The sequence below is a fragment of the Podarcis erhardii genome (genome assembly GCF_964252035.2).
Source record: "Podarcis erhardii genome assembly, chromosome: 9".
Taxonomy (NCBI): Eukaryota; Metazoa; Chordata; class Lepidosauria; order Squamata; family Lacertidae; genus Podarcis; species Podarcis erhardii.
In genome coordinates, this window is record NC_138512.1 from 42,750,725 (window position 1) to 42,769,264 (window position 18,540).

An 18,540-nucleotide genomic window follows, 5' to 3' on the forward strand; every position below is an offset into this window, starting at 1 on the left:
ATTTTATCAGTATTAATGTACATGCTGATACATAAAAATAATCAGAATCAGTGCAGTAAAGACGATAAAAGAAACAAAAAATATAGTTCAGAAGTGCCCGTAGTTCATTTTAGGTGCCATATTATGTAGCCTATTCATTTCTGCTACTTATTGAAGAAAGTTATAGCCAGTTATGACAATAAGAATAGATGTAGACATGATGACTGAAGAACATGAGAAACACAATATCCATGTTCATGTGTCCTGCTAAGAGCATAGTACAATGTACACAAGCAGGAATGAGCCAAAGCAAACTTTCCACCTTCTCTTCTCCTCCTATATAGCTAGGAGAAGGAGTTTGGAAGCTTTTGATTCTATGTTTGGTTAGCCACAGCTTGATCTGATGCTAAAATTATCTAGCAAATGTTTTGAAGCACCCCTAAAGATATCCAGCTTTTGCCATGATAGCCAGCACCTCAAAAAGAAGTTTCAGTTTTGACCTGGAGAAGCTTCAAGGCAGACTCCATTACAGAAAGCCAAGCTTGCTCCAAACAAGGTGAGCTGCAAGAGAGATGGTAAATTCACTGTTGCCTTACACAGTAACCTCTGCCATTCCTCCCTCATCATTTGTAAATTTGGAACCGAGCAAAAGAGCATCAGGCTCATAGGAGCGTTAAACCAAGATGTGGCCACCCAAATATTACGCCTTTCTCCCCACAACCCTCACAATTACTAATCAAGAAGTTTCAATAGCCTGAGGGGCTCTTGCCAGAAGTGCCTCAAAGATGGTAATCTCTTTTTCCCATTTTACCTGGACAGCAGAATCTAGAAACAATTTTGCAAACATGTATTTAGACAAACTCTTCCTGGCTGACATCATTTTGCTTTTTACACCCATTCACTGTCATCTTTGGTAATTTTCTAGCCTAACTCAAGCATAAGAGGTGGTGCCTTTCACCATAATATCTAGGAATCTTTCAGAAACCAAGGAAACCTCACCCCTCTGCCTAGAAACTTTCCTGTGGATTCCCCCCTCCATTCCCTTTGTTGCTGAAGGGGTGCTCTGACTTCCAACACACCAAAACCCAGCATCACAGTACAAGGACAGGTATTAACACCACTTCCTCTCCAGCAAGCCCATCAGCTGGTCAGACCCTATCTCTCCCCTTCCACTACCTTGTGCTTTCAAGCCCCATCATTTCTCTTTTTTTTATTTGAGAGATTTCCTGTCTTTATTCCCCTTGCCATGCCCCAAACTCTTCCAATTGCTATATTAGAATTCTTCCCCTAAAATATTTCCCAGACTCCCACAAAATCACATTCCTTATTCCCAGACAACCTCCCCATCCCTTTCTATAAAGAAGCAATGCAACTCAGCAACCAATTTTTGCCTTCTGGTACCACTTCACCCCCATCAGTGAAATCTACTTCCTCTCATTCATTTCATCCTCAATTTTCCTGGAAAAATTCTGGTTTTCCTACGGAATGCTTCTAAGTATAACTCTTGAACTGGCTTTTAGTTTCCTAATATCAAACTAATATTAGTGTACTTCGTAACATAAAAGTTTATTCTTGTATTATTACATAATTCTGTGAAAATTGGAGGGAGAATGAATGTGGAGAACAAATATTCTAATATTTGAAAGCGGAAAGATCCATTATTGTGCATTGGTAGATATACAATTATGTGAAATGTCAGCACTGGGTATATCTAGGTATTCAACATAGTAGTATATTTTCTATATCTACAGATACTTGACAGTGGCGGGAAATGTTGCCTGGAGTAATGTCTATAAAGTACCCAGTAACAAGAAGTTTGAAATGCAAGAGATGAGGGGGTTGCAATGTTATGTTGAGGAATGAAAGCAATTGAATGAGAAAGATGGAAATGATGTTTTAGGGTAACCAAAATAATTGTAGTAGTCATGAAGACTTCAGCAAGAGATACTTTGAAGCAGAAGACAAATAGTACATTAGAAAAAAATATGTAGTCGAGCTTGGCAGATTTGTACACAGGCTCTTATAAAATACACTAGAATGGTCAAGGATGATGAAGACAGATTTATGGATAGTGGTAAGGAAGAGTGTTTCCCTTCTCTGCTGTAAGACAATGCCCACAGCTCAAATGTTGGGTTGAAGCTGACCTCCATCTTGAAGTCTGACCTTTGGAAATACATATTTAATGCTAAGACAACATAAATATAATTTAAGCCTACTGCTGGGTTTGAGTATTCCAAACATTTCTTCTAAAACAGACCTCATTTTATACCACTCCTGTCTGTACATCGGGAGTTTTTTTTTTTACTTTGTTTTATTTCATTCAGCTGGAATGCTCTGTTTCAACATTTGCTGTGACTTCTTGATACTGCTAACATATTTCCACTCTAGAATTGCTTTTGCTACAGGCAGTGGTTTATGCCTATGCATTGGAATGTGTATTTCTATCCAACATACCATTATTAAGCCTTGTGAAACACAGCTTCTCTATGCCAGGATAGGGGGGAATAGACAAATGTGGAATGTGCCCACATTTTCATCATTATATAATGTTTATTATATAATAATGTATATTAGTATATCTTATCCATATATGATATGTGTAACTATTATACATACTATATATGTTTATTTTAAAGACATTGTACAAACCTAGAGAAATGCTTGTTACCCAGAGTTGAAATTAGTAGTATTTGTAATATGTATTGTTTGCTAAGATAATTAAGGTTAAAAGCTAAATTCTGAAATAAATTAAATTCATTTTTAATACATAAGATTAGATCCAGACATTGGTCATACTTGGAGATGATTCACTGAAATCAGTAGGACTTAGATTAGAGTCTTCTCTAAATATGACTGGCTCTTGATCCAAGCCACACTCCTTTACAGTGTTAAGGAAGAAACTTTTCAGAATGTTAGGATTGGCTTTATATGTATCTATATTTTAGCATCCCCTTCATGGATCACTGCCTTGCCGTGGCGAAGGGGCTTGAATAACTCAGAGAAGCTATGAACTATGCCGAGCAGGGCACCCAAGATGAACAGGTCATAGGGGAGAGTTTTGACCAAATGTGATCCACCTGGAGGAGGAACCTGCAAGCCACTCCAGTATCCCTGCCAAGAAAACTCCATGGACAAAGACAACAGGCATATAAAAATTATGACGCTGGAAGATGAGCCCCTCAGGTCGGAAGGTGTCCAACATGCTACTGGGGAAGAGCGGAGGACAAGTACAAGTAGATCCAGAGCTGATGAAGCGGCTGTGCCAAAGCCGAAAGGACGCTCAGTTGCGGATATGCCTGGAAGCGAAAGGAAAGTCCAATGCTGTAAAGAAAAATATTGCATAGGAACCTGGAATGGAGGAACCATGACCCTTGGTAAGTTGGATGTGGTCAAAAATGAGATGGCAAGAATAAATATTGACATCCTGGGCATCAGTGAACTAAAATGGACGGGAATGGGCGAATTCAGTTCAGATGACTATCATATCTACTACTGTGTGCAAGAAAACCGTAAAAGAAATGGAGTGGCCCTCATAGTCAACAAAAGAGTGGCGAAAGCTGTACTGGGATGCAATCTCAAAAATGATAGAATGATCTCGATACGAATCCAAGGAAGACCTTTTAACATCACAGTAATCCAAGTTTATGCACCAACTACTGGTGCTGAAGAAACTGAAATTGACCAATTCTATGAAGACTTACAAGACCTTATAGAAGTGACACCAAAGAAGGATGTTCTTCTCATTATAGGGGTTTGGAATGCTAAAGTAGGGAATCAAGAGATAAAAGGAACAACTGGCAAGTTTGGCCTTGGAGATCAAAACGAAGCAGGGCAAAGGCTAATAGAGTTCTGTCAAGAGAACAACCTGGTCATCACAAACACGCTTTTCCAACAACACAAGCGACGACTCTACACATGGACATCACCAGATGGGCAACATCGAAATCAGATTGATTATATTCTCTGCAGCCAAAGATGGAGAAGCTCTATACAGTCAGCAAAAACAAGACCTGGAGCTGACTGTGGCTCAGATCATCAGCTTCTTATAGCAAAATTCAAGCTTAAACTGAAGAAAGTAGGAAAAACCACTGGGCCGGTAAGATACAATCTAAACCAAATCCCTTATGAATACACAGTGGAAGTGAGGAACAGGTTTAAGGATTTAGATTTGCTGAACAGAGTGCCTGAAGAACTATGGGTGGAGGCTCGCAACATTATACAGGAGGCAGCAACTAAAACCATCCCAATAAAAAAAGAAATGCAAGAAAGCAAAGTGGCTGTCCAACGAGGCCTTACAAATAGCGGGGGAGAGAAGGCAAGCAAAATGCGAGGGAGATAGTGAAAGATACAGGAAATTGAATGCAGATTTCCAAAGAATAGCAAGGAGAGACAAGAAGGCCTTCTTAAACGAGCAATGCAAAGAAATAGAGGAAAACAACAGAATGGGAAGAACCAGAGATCTGTTCAAGAAAATCGGAAATATGAAAGGAACATTTCGTACAAAGATTACCATAATAAAGGACAAAAGTGGTAAGGACCTAACAGAAGCAGAAGACATCAAGAAGAGGTGGCAAGAATACACAGAGGAATTATACCAGAAAGATATGGATGTCTCGTACACCCCAGGTAGTGTGGCTGCTGACCTTGAGCCAGACATCCTGGAGAGTGAAGTCAAATGAGCCTTAGAAAGCACTGCAAATAACAAGGCCAGTGGAAGTGATGGTATTCCAGCTGAACTATTTAAAATTTTAAAAGATGATGCTGTTAAGGTGCTACACTCAATATGCCAGCAAGTTTGGAAAACTCAGCAGTGGCCAGAGGATTGGAGAAGATCAGTCTGCATCCCAATCCCAAAGAAAGGCAGTGCCAAAGAATGCTCCAACTACCACACAATTGCACTCATTTCACACGCTAGCAAGGTTATGCTTAAAATTCTACAAGGCAGGCTTAAACAGTATGTGGACTGAGAACTCCCAGAAGTGCAAGCTGGATTTAGAAGAGGCAGAGGAACCAGAGACCAAATTGCAAACATGCGCTGGATTATGGAGAAAGCTAGAGAGTTCCAGAAAGACATCTACTTCTGCTTCATTGACTATGCAAAAGCCTTTGACTGTGTCGACCACAGCAAACTATGGCAAGTTCTTAAAGAAATGGGAGTGCCTGATCACCTCATCTGTCACCTGAGAAATCTCGATGTGGGACAAGAAGCTACAGTTAGAACTGGATATGGAACAACTGATTGGTTCAAAATTGGGAAAGGAGTACGACAAGGCTGTATATTGTCTCCCTGCTTATTTAATTTATATACAGAATTCATCATGCGAAAGGCTGGACTGGATGAATCCCAAGCCGGAATTAAGATTGCCGGAAGAAATATCAACAACCTCAGATATGCAGATGACACAACCTTGATGGCAGAAAGTGAGGAGGAATTAAAGAACCTTTTAATGAGGGTGAAAGAGGAGAGCGCAAAATATGGTCTGAAGCTCAACATCAAAAAAACGAAGATCATGGCCACTGGTCCCATCACCTCCTGGCAAATAGAAGGGGAAGAAATGGAGGCAGTAAGAGATTTTACTTTCTTGGCTCCATGATCACTGCAGATGGTGACAGCAGTCACAAAATTAAAAGACGCCTGCTCCTTGGGAGAAAGGCGATGGCAAACCTAAACAGCATCTTGAGAAGTAGAGACATCACCTTGCCAACAAAGGTCCGTATAGTTAAAGCCATGGTTTTCCCAGTAGTAATGTATGGAAGCGAGAGCTGGACCATAAAGAAGGCTGATCGCCGAAGAATTGATGCTTTTGAATTCTGGTGCTGGAAGAGACTCTTGAGAGTCCTATGGACTGCAAGAAGATCAAACGTATCCATTCTTAAGGAAATCAACCCTGAGTGCTCACTGGAAGGACAGATCCTGAAGCTGAGGCTCCAATACTTTGGCCACCTCATGAGAAGAGAAGACTCCCTGGAAAAGACCCTGATGTTGGGAAAGATGGAGGGCACAAGGAGAAGGGGACAACAGAGGACGAGATGGTTGGATGGTGTTCTTGAAGCTACCAGCATGAGTTTGATCAAACTGTGGGAGGCAGTGGAGGACAGAAGTGCCTGGCGTGCTCTGGTCCATGGGGTCACGAAGAGTCGGACACGACTAAACGACTAAACAACAAACAACAACAACAATATTTTAGCATTATCCATTTTCCTTCTGATGCCCTGCATTATCCATAGGTCCAATCCACACTAACTATAGGGCACAGGGAAGAAATCTGCTATATGTAAAGAACGAGAAAGATGCTGCTACCTATTTAGAAATGTTTTATTGAATATAATATAGATATTCCAAAAAGAGGAACAGGATTCTAACATGGCCACACTTAAGCTGTTTGGTGGATAGCAAGGAAGCAAGGTTGTGGCAGTTGAATACGAAAGTGGCAGAAATTTCGTTATGAACCACATTATGAACTGTGAAAGACTGCAAGAAAACAGAGAATTTGTTCAATAAACTGCTTCTAGAGTTATGTGATGCTCTTGTCACAGAAGTTAGATCTTTACCTCTACTTTATCCAACATTTTATTCAATACTTTAGACATGACCACATCCCCTTACAAGCTTCCTAGTGCAGTATTGCAGTCTTTTAAATAGTAGCAGCTGACACATTCCAGGCTGTCAGCACTGCAAAGGTGAAGTATTCTAGCTCACATGGATGACATCCAACCCTTAGAAAAGATTGCCCTAGCATGTGTACTAGTTAAGGTTCATTTTGACTGGGCTGCATGTGCTCCACTTAAGGTACATCTGAACATCAGTGAAGCCTTATGGTTTGCATAGATTTGTCCAGCATGGTTTGCATAGATTTCCTGTTCACTTCCCATCCCCCCCATTAAACCTTGTAAATGACATTCACTAATCCTTTCTTGAAAATGTGCAAAAAGGATTTCCATAGATAGTCTTTGGAGAGTTCTTGTGTCCTCATGTGTGTAATAGATTGGGTCAAGGTACTAAGAGGGAGGGAGGAAAGAATGAGATTTCATTATATATACAGGCTTTCCTGCGACTCATTGAAAAAATTGGAAAAGAAATTATGCAATACAGATTATGTGAGTGTTTAAATTAAATTAAGTTCATATATTTCACTGTGGCAGCTGTAATCCTTTGTTTACAGAAGAGGTCACATTAATAGACTACATTCTAAATGAATATTAACAAATCACTTTTGTGCAAAGATTATTAGAAGCACATACAATAAATTTGTATACAACAGCTTGTTTTCAAGTTTACCCTTTTAAATTCTATACAATCTATTATAACAGATTCCTCTGGACTATTATAAACCAAACAAATACATAGTAACTATTACAAGGAGATTGTGCATTTGAATGATTGATGCCAAATCTGGGTACAACTAATGGAATTTAAGGATGTTATCTCATAATTGCCAAGCATGTATGCACAACTGGTAAATTGTATAAATTGCTTTGTTAACTGAAATTCATGTATTTAGCTTCTTATTAGGCTAGAACAGTGATACATTTTCATTAAATCAGACAGTTTGTGTGTATGCATAATGTTTACAGAGATGTGAAACAATTATACAAAAATCCCTTATGCAAATGCTTTCACATAAATGCTGTCCATTTTTGTACCACAATGTGGACAAAAGGTTTCAAAGCATAAATTGCTAATAGTGTTTATATCTTCTTTTTTGTCTCACAGAAGCTAAATACTTATCTGGAAATATCCAAACTACTGGGAGATTTCGCTGGTTTAGGGAGAGCATATCAAGCTATAGCTCAGGTCCTGGTAAGGTAGGTTAGTGCCTCCTTGTCTTACTGTCACTGTGAATTCATTCAACTGTGAAAAACTTAAATTGTTGGATGTCTGTTGCTTCCCATTACTGACTGCTTAAATTTTAAGCAACGGCCTGCTTTTCCACATATGGCTTTTCAACTCGGAGTTACTTAAATTAAGATACCTTATCAGGCATCAAAGCATTTCTTTGTGCATGATAATCTTACTTGAGGATATTAAGCAGGATTGGAAGTTGCGTTGTTTATTTTTGCCTTTCAGAAAGGGTAAGGCACAGCTGAAAAACAAACATCCTGTCATATCTTACAAGCTAAAAAGCAGAAAGCACAGAAAATTATAACATGCTTCAATAGGCATGCCACAGTGTAACCTTTCCAGAATTCTTCTTTAGAAGTTTTTATTTATTTATCTAGATCTGCCTCACTTTTTCCAGCTTTTAGAACATGAGTAAAATTTCTAGTAAATACAATTCAATTTCTATCATCCCAAATTATTATTATATGCCATGAAAGTGTGGATTATGGGGGGAAATTGAAACACCTGGAACTTAGTGGGAATCATTGATACAAACTAATGTTTTTGTCAGTAAATCCTGTGCAGTCATCCCAGCACAGAGTTGAACATATTCTCTAACGTGCTTACAGAGGTCATGTATGCACAGAAGTCCCCATTTGTTTCCGTAAAAGGACGCAAACTACAGATGCAAAGGAACGCAAACTACAGATGCAAAGGAACGCATGGGGTGATCAGCTCCCTCCATTAAAATGCATGGAGATGCTTTTGGTTGTGAAGGACTAAGTGTATGTATTGGAGCTCCTTGGTTCGTTAACAATTAGTGTTCAGAGCAGGCTATTTTATTAATTTTTTGTTTTTAAAATTATGTACTACTTTTCAGCATGTTTTCAGGGCAATGTACACAATTACAGTAATCACTATAGATATTGCAATTTTTCAACCTGAATGTCCTGAATCTCAGATGCAGAAAAGTTGAGGTTCTTCCAAAACAGATTGTTTAATGTGTTGCTGGCCAAAATGCCCTTATTTTTCCTTTCTTGGAAGATATTGAGGTGCATAGCAACACACTTAAGCAAACAAACCTAAATAGGTTTTTGAACATGCTTCCAAGATTTCCTTTATTGTCACTGGAGCTCCATCACCAAAAGCAATAATGGCAATGCCAATGTACTTTGATCAATCCTTTCCCCACCACCACTAATTTTACATTTAGGACTACTCTGAGCAGCAAGAAATATGTAATAAGATTTACATTGTAATGGAATTCAGAGGCTGAAGAACAAGCTACATATTTGTATGCGTGTGGCTGTAACTACATGACCACTTACAAAGATTGCTGATTTCTTCCCTCACTATTTTCCAAAGACTAAGACTACTACTGATAGCCTGTCTGTCCTTTTGCTTCTAGAGGTTGTGAAAGCAGGTGATATGAGTATATGGCAGGCAGATAGTGTTGTTATAGTAGCATCCTTTTCTTTTTATTGAAATTGTTAAGGGACCATCTGGCAGAGATCATAGCCTGAGATGAGTTGCAAAAGTCTGATCTTTGAGTGCTCTTGAAAACAGAAATAATGTTCTTTAATGACAAGTAGTTTTTTGAAATTTGAACAGAAAACTACAATCATCTTGTTTTCAGATTAATATACACTGGTGTTTCCATGCTTTTAAATAGCTGAGGCACATTTGGCACCTGAACAGATTTACTTTTAAAGTGTGTAAGAGAAATTACTCACCTTCAGCAGAGTTTACACAACCTGTGTTTCATATTTCAGGAGTGCTTTCTGCAGAGTTGCAGTGCGAAGCCTCCACCTATGAGTGGCAATTCACCTGGATCTCTACGCTGGGAATAACTGAATTATTAATTTATATCCAGTGCAGAGATGCAGCAGTATTGCCAACTTTCCAAAAGAGACTTAGAAGAATGCAAGTCTCATCATAACAGTGATGCAGCAGACTCCTTTGGGAGTGAGCATGTACAGTTCCCAAGATCCTGTAATTATTAATTAAGGTTTATTTGCTTACTTAAAGTCCTTTCATGGCACAAAGTTTAGGAATTCCAGTTATTTACTATTGATATGTACTGAAGGGCTAGGTATTTTTGCTAAAAGATATTACTTTGAATGATCGCCTGCTTTCCTGCTAATATAATTGTATGTTTGCTAGCAACTGCTGATTCTGTACAGTCTTGATTCAGCTCAAAATTATTTATAGGAGAGCCCTGTTCGAACCCCATTTAAATAAGTGAAGAAGATACAGCACAGTACTAGGAGGATTATAACTACTACCTACTACTTAGATCTGTGCACTTGGTTCCAGTGAAAAAATGGGGAAAACGGTGTGCAGACAGGAAATGGATGGCATTCATTGAGATCATACCAACTTGCCATAATTTGGCTAGTGACTTTTATTTCTCCTTGATGGCCACATTGTTTGTTGATAGCATATGCATAGCATACCTGGCAGTTTCCTAGTTCCACATTCTAATATGACTTCCTGATCCCATACAAAGGTAGCTGGCATCTTTGGCAAAGGTGACCCCATGCTATATTATATTGGGGGGGCAGGTCTGAGGCATTTCAGTGCTTGAGGCTAAATGCCCTCAGGAAGGGATCCCAAAGGTTTGAGAAACACTGAACTATGCACAGGAATCTATGGTTTTCTAGCCCAAACTGTTGAGCCAAGGCATAGGATATTGTGCCTGAGACTCTCAGGTAAGTGATTTATAATGTTCTTTTGAACACCTTTAAGAAAAGGAGATAGGGACATGGATGGCGCTGTGGGTTAAAACACAGAGCCTAGGACTTGCCAATCAGAAGGTCGGCAGTTCGAATCCCTGCAACGGGGTAAGCTCCCATTGCTCGGTCCCAGCTCCTGCCAACCTAGCAAGTAGATAAATAGGTACTGCTCCGGTGGGAAGGTAAACGGCGTTTCCGTGCACTGCTCTGGTTCGCAAGAAGTGGCTTAGTCATGCTGGCCACATGATCCGGAAGCTGTACGCTGGCTCCCTTGGCTAATAAAGCGAGATGAGCACTGCAACCCTAGAGTTGGTCACGACTGGACCTAATGGTCAGGGGTCTCTTTACCTTTACTTTTACCTAAGAAAGGAGATCACATCCACCCCTAAATAGTTTGATCATTCACTGAAGAAGTATTGAAGAGTTGAAAGCTTCAGGAAGTGAAATGCTTCTTCATTAGAATCATCAGGTCTCAGATTATTTCATAACTGTTTCAGTAATTTGGGAATAATTAATTCTTCATCAATATGCCTTATCCTCCTTCGAACATAAATCACAGGCCTCATGTAAATGTAAGTTCAATGATCTGTAGGAATCAACACATGAAACGTTCCTAGGGAACATTCATCCATTACAGAGGTATGCACTGTATTTTCTAACATAGCCTAAACATACTCTTCATTATTTTTTAAAAAACTGTTTCTTTACCTCTAGTGTTTGTAGCTTCTATCACATAGTGTGATGTTTTCTGTTACCAAGGAGTAAATGTAATTTGTAAAGCATCAGATTGCACCAGTATCAGAGAAGGCATGTGTGAGAAAGTGGAAGGCACTATTTACTAATCTGATGAAATTCAACTGAAATTTCTAGCTCTGTCTGGAAAACAAGACTTATAGATAACAAATAGCCGCTTCTGTCTGCTGAAGCTTCAAGATGTACATTCTGTATGAATAAGATATATAAATGAAATGAAATAATTAAGAAAAGTTTAGTTCAACTCAACAGATGTTAATCTGATAGTAATGCTTGTTTAGGGTTTGCTCCCTGCATAATCATTTGGCAGACCTGTTTCAATCCTGTTTTAATCTTGTAGCAGAGTTTTATTCTCATGGCATATTGCCTTTTGATTATAGAACAAATTAATTCTTCTTTCTTTTTTCTTTCTTTAGGTAAATGGTATTTATTTTTTGTAAATAGAATATAGGTTCATGTAATGCTATATCAAAAAAGATAAAAAATACATCAAAAACATTTCTATTAATTCATTACATTAAGAAAACCTTTTTACATTTTCTCCTGTCACTGATTCCATTTGACTTATTACTTTCAGCTTCTAACCCACAAACGTGGTGGCACAATCAACAAAACCCTCAGTGGCTGTTTCATCTCTGCTCTATTTGATTTCTTCACTCTGAGTAAATGATTAAGATTTCATGCATTGGTTCAACCAAAATCTATGTTCACTCAACCACATCCTTTATTGATTACTTCTACTGCAAACAGTAGGCCAAGTGTGATATACATAATTGGACAGTTGTCAGGGGATGTGGGTGTTAACAGTCCTGTTTTCCCAGTTGGAAACTGGAATCACCTTGATACACAAATATTCTGCACAGTTTCATTCTCATTCTTTGGACCAAGGAGTACTTTTCCTCAGAATATATGTTTTTAACTCTCTAAGGTCTGGTTGAATGAATTTAATGATTATACCATATAATATGCTGTTCAAGTTGCACCTGTGCACTGCATATAGAAAACTAGAAAAACTGGAATTAATATTTGTCTAACATTTTAACCTTGTCCTTTAACTTATATAAATCAGTTCAGTTCTTCTGGGTGGAAATGTTTGATTCTCTCCCCTTTGAAAGAAAAATAGCCATCAAAATGTGACTTTGATTTTAAACTTTAGAAACCTTTTGACATATGGCAAATGTTTGCAATACATTTTACATTCCAGGAATGTTTGCTTGCCGCCTTCTCCTGATTGTAATAAAATAAACACTTTCTATGGATGAAAAAATGTTAAATGTTAGACCATTTTTAACCCCATGGAAATTTTGGACTGTAGTCCTAAGACTAAACTCAATTAGACATGAGTAGACACATGTAGGATTTCACTGTTAAGCACTTTATCAGTTTGTTACATGTTAGATCCACTTAATCATGTGGAGGCATCATGGCATTGTTACAATTTTGTAGATATTGTCTTCTATTTCTATGGCTCATACGTGAGGTTAGAGAACACCACCATTCATATTTTGGTACATAGATATACTATGTTGGTATATTTTTATTTCTTAAAGCTCAGTCTTTTGCTGCATAAAATTAACTTGAAGCTTCTTCTTTAAAACAATAAGAGAACAATTCCCTTTGTCATTACCTATAAACTTTAGTTTCTACACGTTTCTATATTAGGACTGGAGGTTTTGGCTCACTGGTGGCGTGACATTTAGTTTTCTGCACTGCCACATTAGACACTCAGGTTCACAGCTAATATTAAGGTCACCAGCTATGACACAGACTCAGAAAGAGGAACTGTGTGATGTTTCACCCACAAACAAACTGTAGCATCTGGCTATGTGTTGTAATGGCAGTGTGGAGGTGCTTTGTTGTTAATATAGCTTGCTTTATTAAAAAATGTGCAAATGTCTTATCAATGTACATTTGCCAATATTCAGCTTAGATTTGGCAATGACCTCAGGTTGTGTATATTGAATTGGGAATTAGAGGTAACACCTGCAATCTACTGCAGATGTGGTAGGTAGTATGACTCCAGCAACCCTTGGCTTACCCAGATAAAAAGCAGCAATTACATCTTGAAGGAGGCCATGGTGTTTATGAGCTCCAGCCTTCAAACTGTGATGTAGCTGCTGCAGCCTACAATTCTTCCGCAAACAACACTAATAATTTCAAGCTACAAAATTTTGCCTTACAAATTTCAATGCACTGATTGCTGAGCAGAGCTTCAACTATAATCAGTCACGGTATGATGAATTTGCTCCTTTGATGAATTTGCTCATTAAATGTTTGTTTGCTGTTTTGTTTCTTAGTCTGGGAGAAGTGGAGGAAGCTATTAAGTACATGGAAAAGTTTATGGTTATTACCAACAAAGTTAATCTTGGCCCAAGTCTAGTGGATGCATGTACGTTCCTTGGAAATATTTACAACCAAAAAGTAAGTATTAGTTTGAGAAGTTCTATCATAGATTAAGGATAACATCGTCAGTGGATTCATATGATCTGATTCTTAAATATAAGTATATATGTGCAGTTGCGACATGGTTTGTTTGTTTGTTTATTCTTACTGATGTTTGTTATGGATGCTTTTGATGACTTCAATATAACTTGGAATGTCTTATGTGCTTGTATGAAAGTGTGGGTCATAAATACTTTGATGCATGCATGAAAGAATGAAACGTTGCTGAAAATAATGTTCCCTAGCTATTTTTGTGCCATATCCCAACAGTAGCAAATCTTGGGAGTACTTGCTTTAGATAGCCCTAAAATGAAATGGGTGGGATTCAACTAATGAGAAGCCCTGCAAAAGGATTTCTACTTGCACAACAAATCTCAGGGTGGGGTTGGGGGTCATTCCATCTGGTAAGCCAAAATGTTTGCCCTGGTGAAATGATCGCCTTAGCATGATGTTGAATTCTTCCCAGTGATTTTAGCGTTTTTAACTTTCAGATGATGACTTGATGCACAGTCTAACATAGCTGCAAATACACAGTACACATTTGGAAGAGCTGCGGTTGACTTAGGTAGTTAAGATCCAAAATTTTCCAGTCTAACAATTTATTGAATAGTGCAGACGTATTGGCCTGCATACCAACAAAAGACGGCATTATCCTGGTTGTATGGTAACAGTGCATATCTTTCAGAAACTGGTTGGACATCTGAACCGTAGCTAGCAAGTCAAACATTTAATCTTATTGTTCTATTCTGATGCAGCTTCAGCTGTGACTGAAACTCCCCCAATGTGATTCCATTCTTCAGTGAGCAGGAAAGCTGATTTCTGCACTAGGCTATTACAGTAAACTGCAGCCTTAAAATGACAGGCATCTGTGCTGCTTACTGCTTCCCAGCTTTTGAAGAGGGTAAAATACAGAATCCTGGGTGGTGTCAGATGTGAATCTCAGGTGCTCATCATTCACTTTGATTGGTCCCAAAGTCTACACAATGTCAGGTTTTCTGTTCATTGGTTTGTTTAATCAAGCCCTTTTTCTGAATCAGGAGCTGAAATACCACTTTAAGTTATCTTTTAATACCTGTTCAAAAGAGTTTTTCAGAGAATAGCTCTGCTTTTCATTCAAGTTTGATTTGACTCAATTTCTTCACTGAGATTTCAGATTCTTTAGGATATGAAGAACTGCCCCAACATCAGTGCTTTTTTTCTAGAAAAAGAGGTGCAAGAACTCCCACTTTTTTGATGGACAACCCAAAGTTGTTGAGCTTTTTTTTTTTTTTTTTTAGGGGGAGCCAAAGATGTAGAGCATTTTAGGGGAACCAGTTTTTGGGGGGGAACTGCCACTGCCGGCGTTACTGCAGACGCTTTACATCAACTCCGACACACTACAGGCATAAAGCCATGAACAGCTTAAAGCCTGAAGGCTCTGACACACAGCTCTGGGTGCCGTGCTGCTATACAGCTGCCGGTACACTACAAAGAGGTACTGGAACACACCAAAGAGGTGTTGGAACTCAGTTCCAGTGAGTTCTGGCTGAAAAAAAGCCCTGCCCAACTGTCCAATTGGACATGCACAATTAAAAAACAAAACCAGGAGAGTTAGAACATTAATTCCTATCAGCCAACTTTTTTCATTATGCATGTGTATCTCACATGAACAAGTAACATGGAAAAGCCTAGACAGTCCATAGTCACTGGAATATCTATTTAGTAATAACTATGAATTAGTTCCACACATGTGTTTTAATGTTTCGGTATATGCAGAAAGTAATCTGTGTTACAGATTAATGACTGGGTGCATAGGATCCTCCCTAATTTCTGCCAGTTGTCCCTCTTGCTGCAGCCCTCAGCTGCACACCCCAAATCATTTTAGAGAATTACCCAATTATTGGGAGTAGCTTTTGTTGTGTATATTTTGGTCTACATTAACTGTGTTTGAGAACTATTTGGTTGAAGGGTGGCATAGACATGTGCTACATTAATATTACTTTTTTAAAACTTAGATTAAAAGTGGAAGGCTATCACAAAAATAGTTTTATTTGTTCCACTCTTCCTTTTGGTTTCAATCTTCCTCCAAGGAACTCAGTGCAGTACACATATTTATTTCACCCCACACCCTGTGAGGTAAGCTAAGCAGAGAGTGTATGAGTGGCCTAAGGTCACCTAGTAACCTTTTTAGCTGTGTAGTGATGTGAGTCATGATCTCACCAGTCCTTGTCTAGCACTGTCATCACGACACCCCTGATAAATGCTTGATAAAGTGAATTCAGCAACACCTAACTGCATATATACTGTATCGTACATCTTCAGGCTATTTTCTAAACAAAACGTGGGGTTGAATTTCAGGGTTGAATAAGGACTGAGTATCTTATTTAATGTTTATACTATTTTTCACCTAACATGGAAGTGCTTATCCATTTAGCATGCCCATTCTGCCTGTAGTACAGAAGAAGAGAAGTGCTTCATTATTATTGTCTTTCTAGATTTCAAGTATACCTTTATGGCACACTTTTATTTGTGGGCATTTTATTTGTTTGTTTGTTTTGGCTTATAATCTATTGCATGTCAATGAGTTGGAGCTAGTAACCATATTCTAATTATTCTACTCCTATTCCTGGCCACAAAAAGGCTTGACTATCATTCACTGCTTCCAGAAGATATACACTGTACAGACTTAGGTGTAGACAAGTCTCAAGGGGGGGGGGGAAGAGTCCAGACCACTAGGGAACACCCATCTCTGCGTAACCTTGCAGTCCTGACTTGGAACATATTTGCTATATATTGAGTATGTTTAAGGGAGCCTTCCCAGCTGATCTTAAAGATCGTAGTGGAACATTTTACTGTAGAGAGTAGGATTAGGGGGGGGAAGTGACAGTGGCAGTAATTCAGGGTTCTAGCAATTCTCTGAGATGATCCAAACCATAAATTTAAGTGCCTCCTCCATGTTCCTTGCTTGTATTGAGAGAATAGGACTCCTGCTTTTGCAAAAGGTAAAGAGTAGAGTCAATAGCATTTTCCCTTCCCGTTTTTCATCAGACGAGGAAGGTCATCACAGGAGAATAATTATCCTTTTAGTTACAGTACTTCCAATATTGGTCTGCTATTTAATGTTCTTTCCATTTTAAATGGTACAAAATGGAGTCAATAATGTAAAGCTGTAAATCCAAGGGTATCTATGACAATTTGCCACTTTGTTGGTTCAGTATGCAACAAACTGCAACCTCTTAAAGGCTGCAAGTGGAGAAAATAAGAAATGCTGGAGTATTTGAAAACTAGAACGTACCTGTCTTTTCTTTTATTAGGGTAACTACTCCAAGGCCTGCGAGTATTTTGATCAGGCATTTGCTACAGCAAATTCTCTTTCGGACTGGGCTCTAGTGAACGAGACAAAGGTATATTGTGGCATTGGGAAAGCTCATAACATGATGCTGAAATATAACAGTCACACAGAAGCTGCAGATTACGCCAACATCAAGTACCTGGTGGCCTGGAAGGAGAACCGAAGTGACATGTTCACTGACCCTTTTCCAGTTGGTAAGACAGTAGTTATGAAACGCATTAGTGCTGCATTGTCCTTATGGTTAAGTCATTTTTCTTGTATAGTTTTATTAAATTACTTGCTGAGTTTAATCCTATTGGACTAACTTTGTCCTGGGTGGAGGTAAGACTTGCGTTTGCATGAAATTTTTCAAAAAATTATTAAATAGGTCTATATACAAACACAGACAATCAAGTCCAATGGATATCTTTGCTAGAAGCTCACTGACTTTGCTTTTGATGTTATCACAATTTCAAGCTTAGAAAACATTGGTAAAATAATTTCTTTTCTTGATACATTAACCAGGCCACATTCTCACAGGAATGTAACAGCGGTGTATTATTTCTCATGTGAATCTCAGTTAAACTGTAGCAGTTGCAACCAGCAGTGCAGGGAGCAGAAGACAAGCCTATGCAATGTCTCTCTTCCTTTCCCTCCTCTGCCTGCATCTCCCTCTGCCCCAAAAAGTCTTTCCAGAGGGTAGTAAGGGCCTACCAATCATTGCAGATTGTGCAGGTGGCGGGTGGGAGCATGAAATCGCCTGCAATCTGACACACAAATTCCTCTGCCTAGTTTGAAGCAATTCCCAACTCCCACTGCAGCTTGCAGAAGGTTGGATAGAACCCTTAGATATTTATCTCTTTGATATGGAAGCAGGGCTATGAAATGGCTTTTATGTAAGTGCTGGAAATATACAGTGGAAAATGTGCAGTGGTAAAGAACTCTAAAACTCTTTGTATGCATATGTGTGGGAGTGCATATAGTAGCTATCGCCACAGTCGTTTCCATGGCATATTATAAGGATGAAAAAGGAGTCTGCCCTCTTATTTTACCTTGTCGGCTGGAATCTGCAAGGCCCTATCATTATAGATGACTCTGTAGCAGCCAGTGGGTCCTTTTAGGATAATGTATAGAAGTATTTAGGTATTCACATGCTGCATCTAAACAGTTCATTCAGAGGCAGATTTAGGGGAGCGCAACTGAGGCAAAGGCCAGCACTGAGCGTAGGACACAAGAGCTGTAGGAGCACTGAATTTGGGTGTCGCACAGAGCACTGCTGACATGTGAGGTCCTAAGGTTCGCCACTGCTTCATTTTCCACGCAAAGGCATACACATAGCAGAAGCAGGAATCAGATTTGGAGGAATCGTGAACCACAGCAGGTTGCTTCAGAGACAGTTTGTCTAAGCTGTACTGGACTGATTTGGGGTGCTGCAGAGATCTGACTGTTTTAAACGGCTGTAGAGAATGTGTCTGCCAAAACAAACATTTCTCCCCTGC

The 18,540-nt window shown here is 38.9% G+C and overlaps 1 protein-coding gene across 3 annotated transcripts in view; it reads left to right on the top strand.

Annotated features, from left to right (window-relative positions):
- Window positions 1-18,540, top strand: part of TTC29 (tetratricopeptide repeat domain 29) — a 115,698-nt gene that overhangs the window by 56,120 nt on the left and 41,038 nt on the right. For all 3 annotated transcript variants that reach the window (XM_081875381.1, XM_081875380.1, XM_081875382.1), the window contains exons 9-11: window positions 7,694-7,785; window positions 13,587-13,710; window positions 17,025-17,264. In XM_081875381.1, coding sequence (XP_081731507.1) covers window positions 7,694-7,785; window positions 13,587-13,710; window positions 17,025-17,264 — 456 coding nt within the window. The remainder of the gene's footprint in view (window positions 1-7,693; window positions 7,786-13,586; window positions 13,711-17,024; window positions 17,265-18,540) is intronic.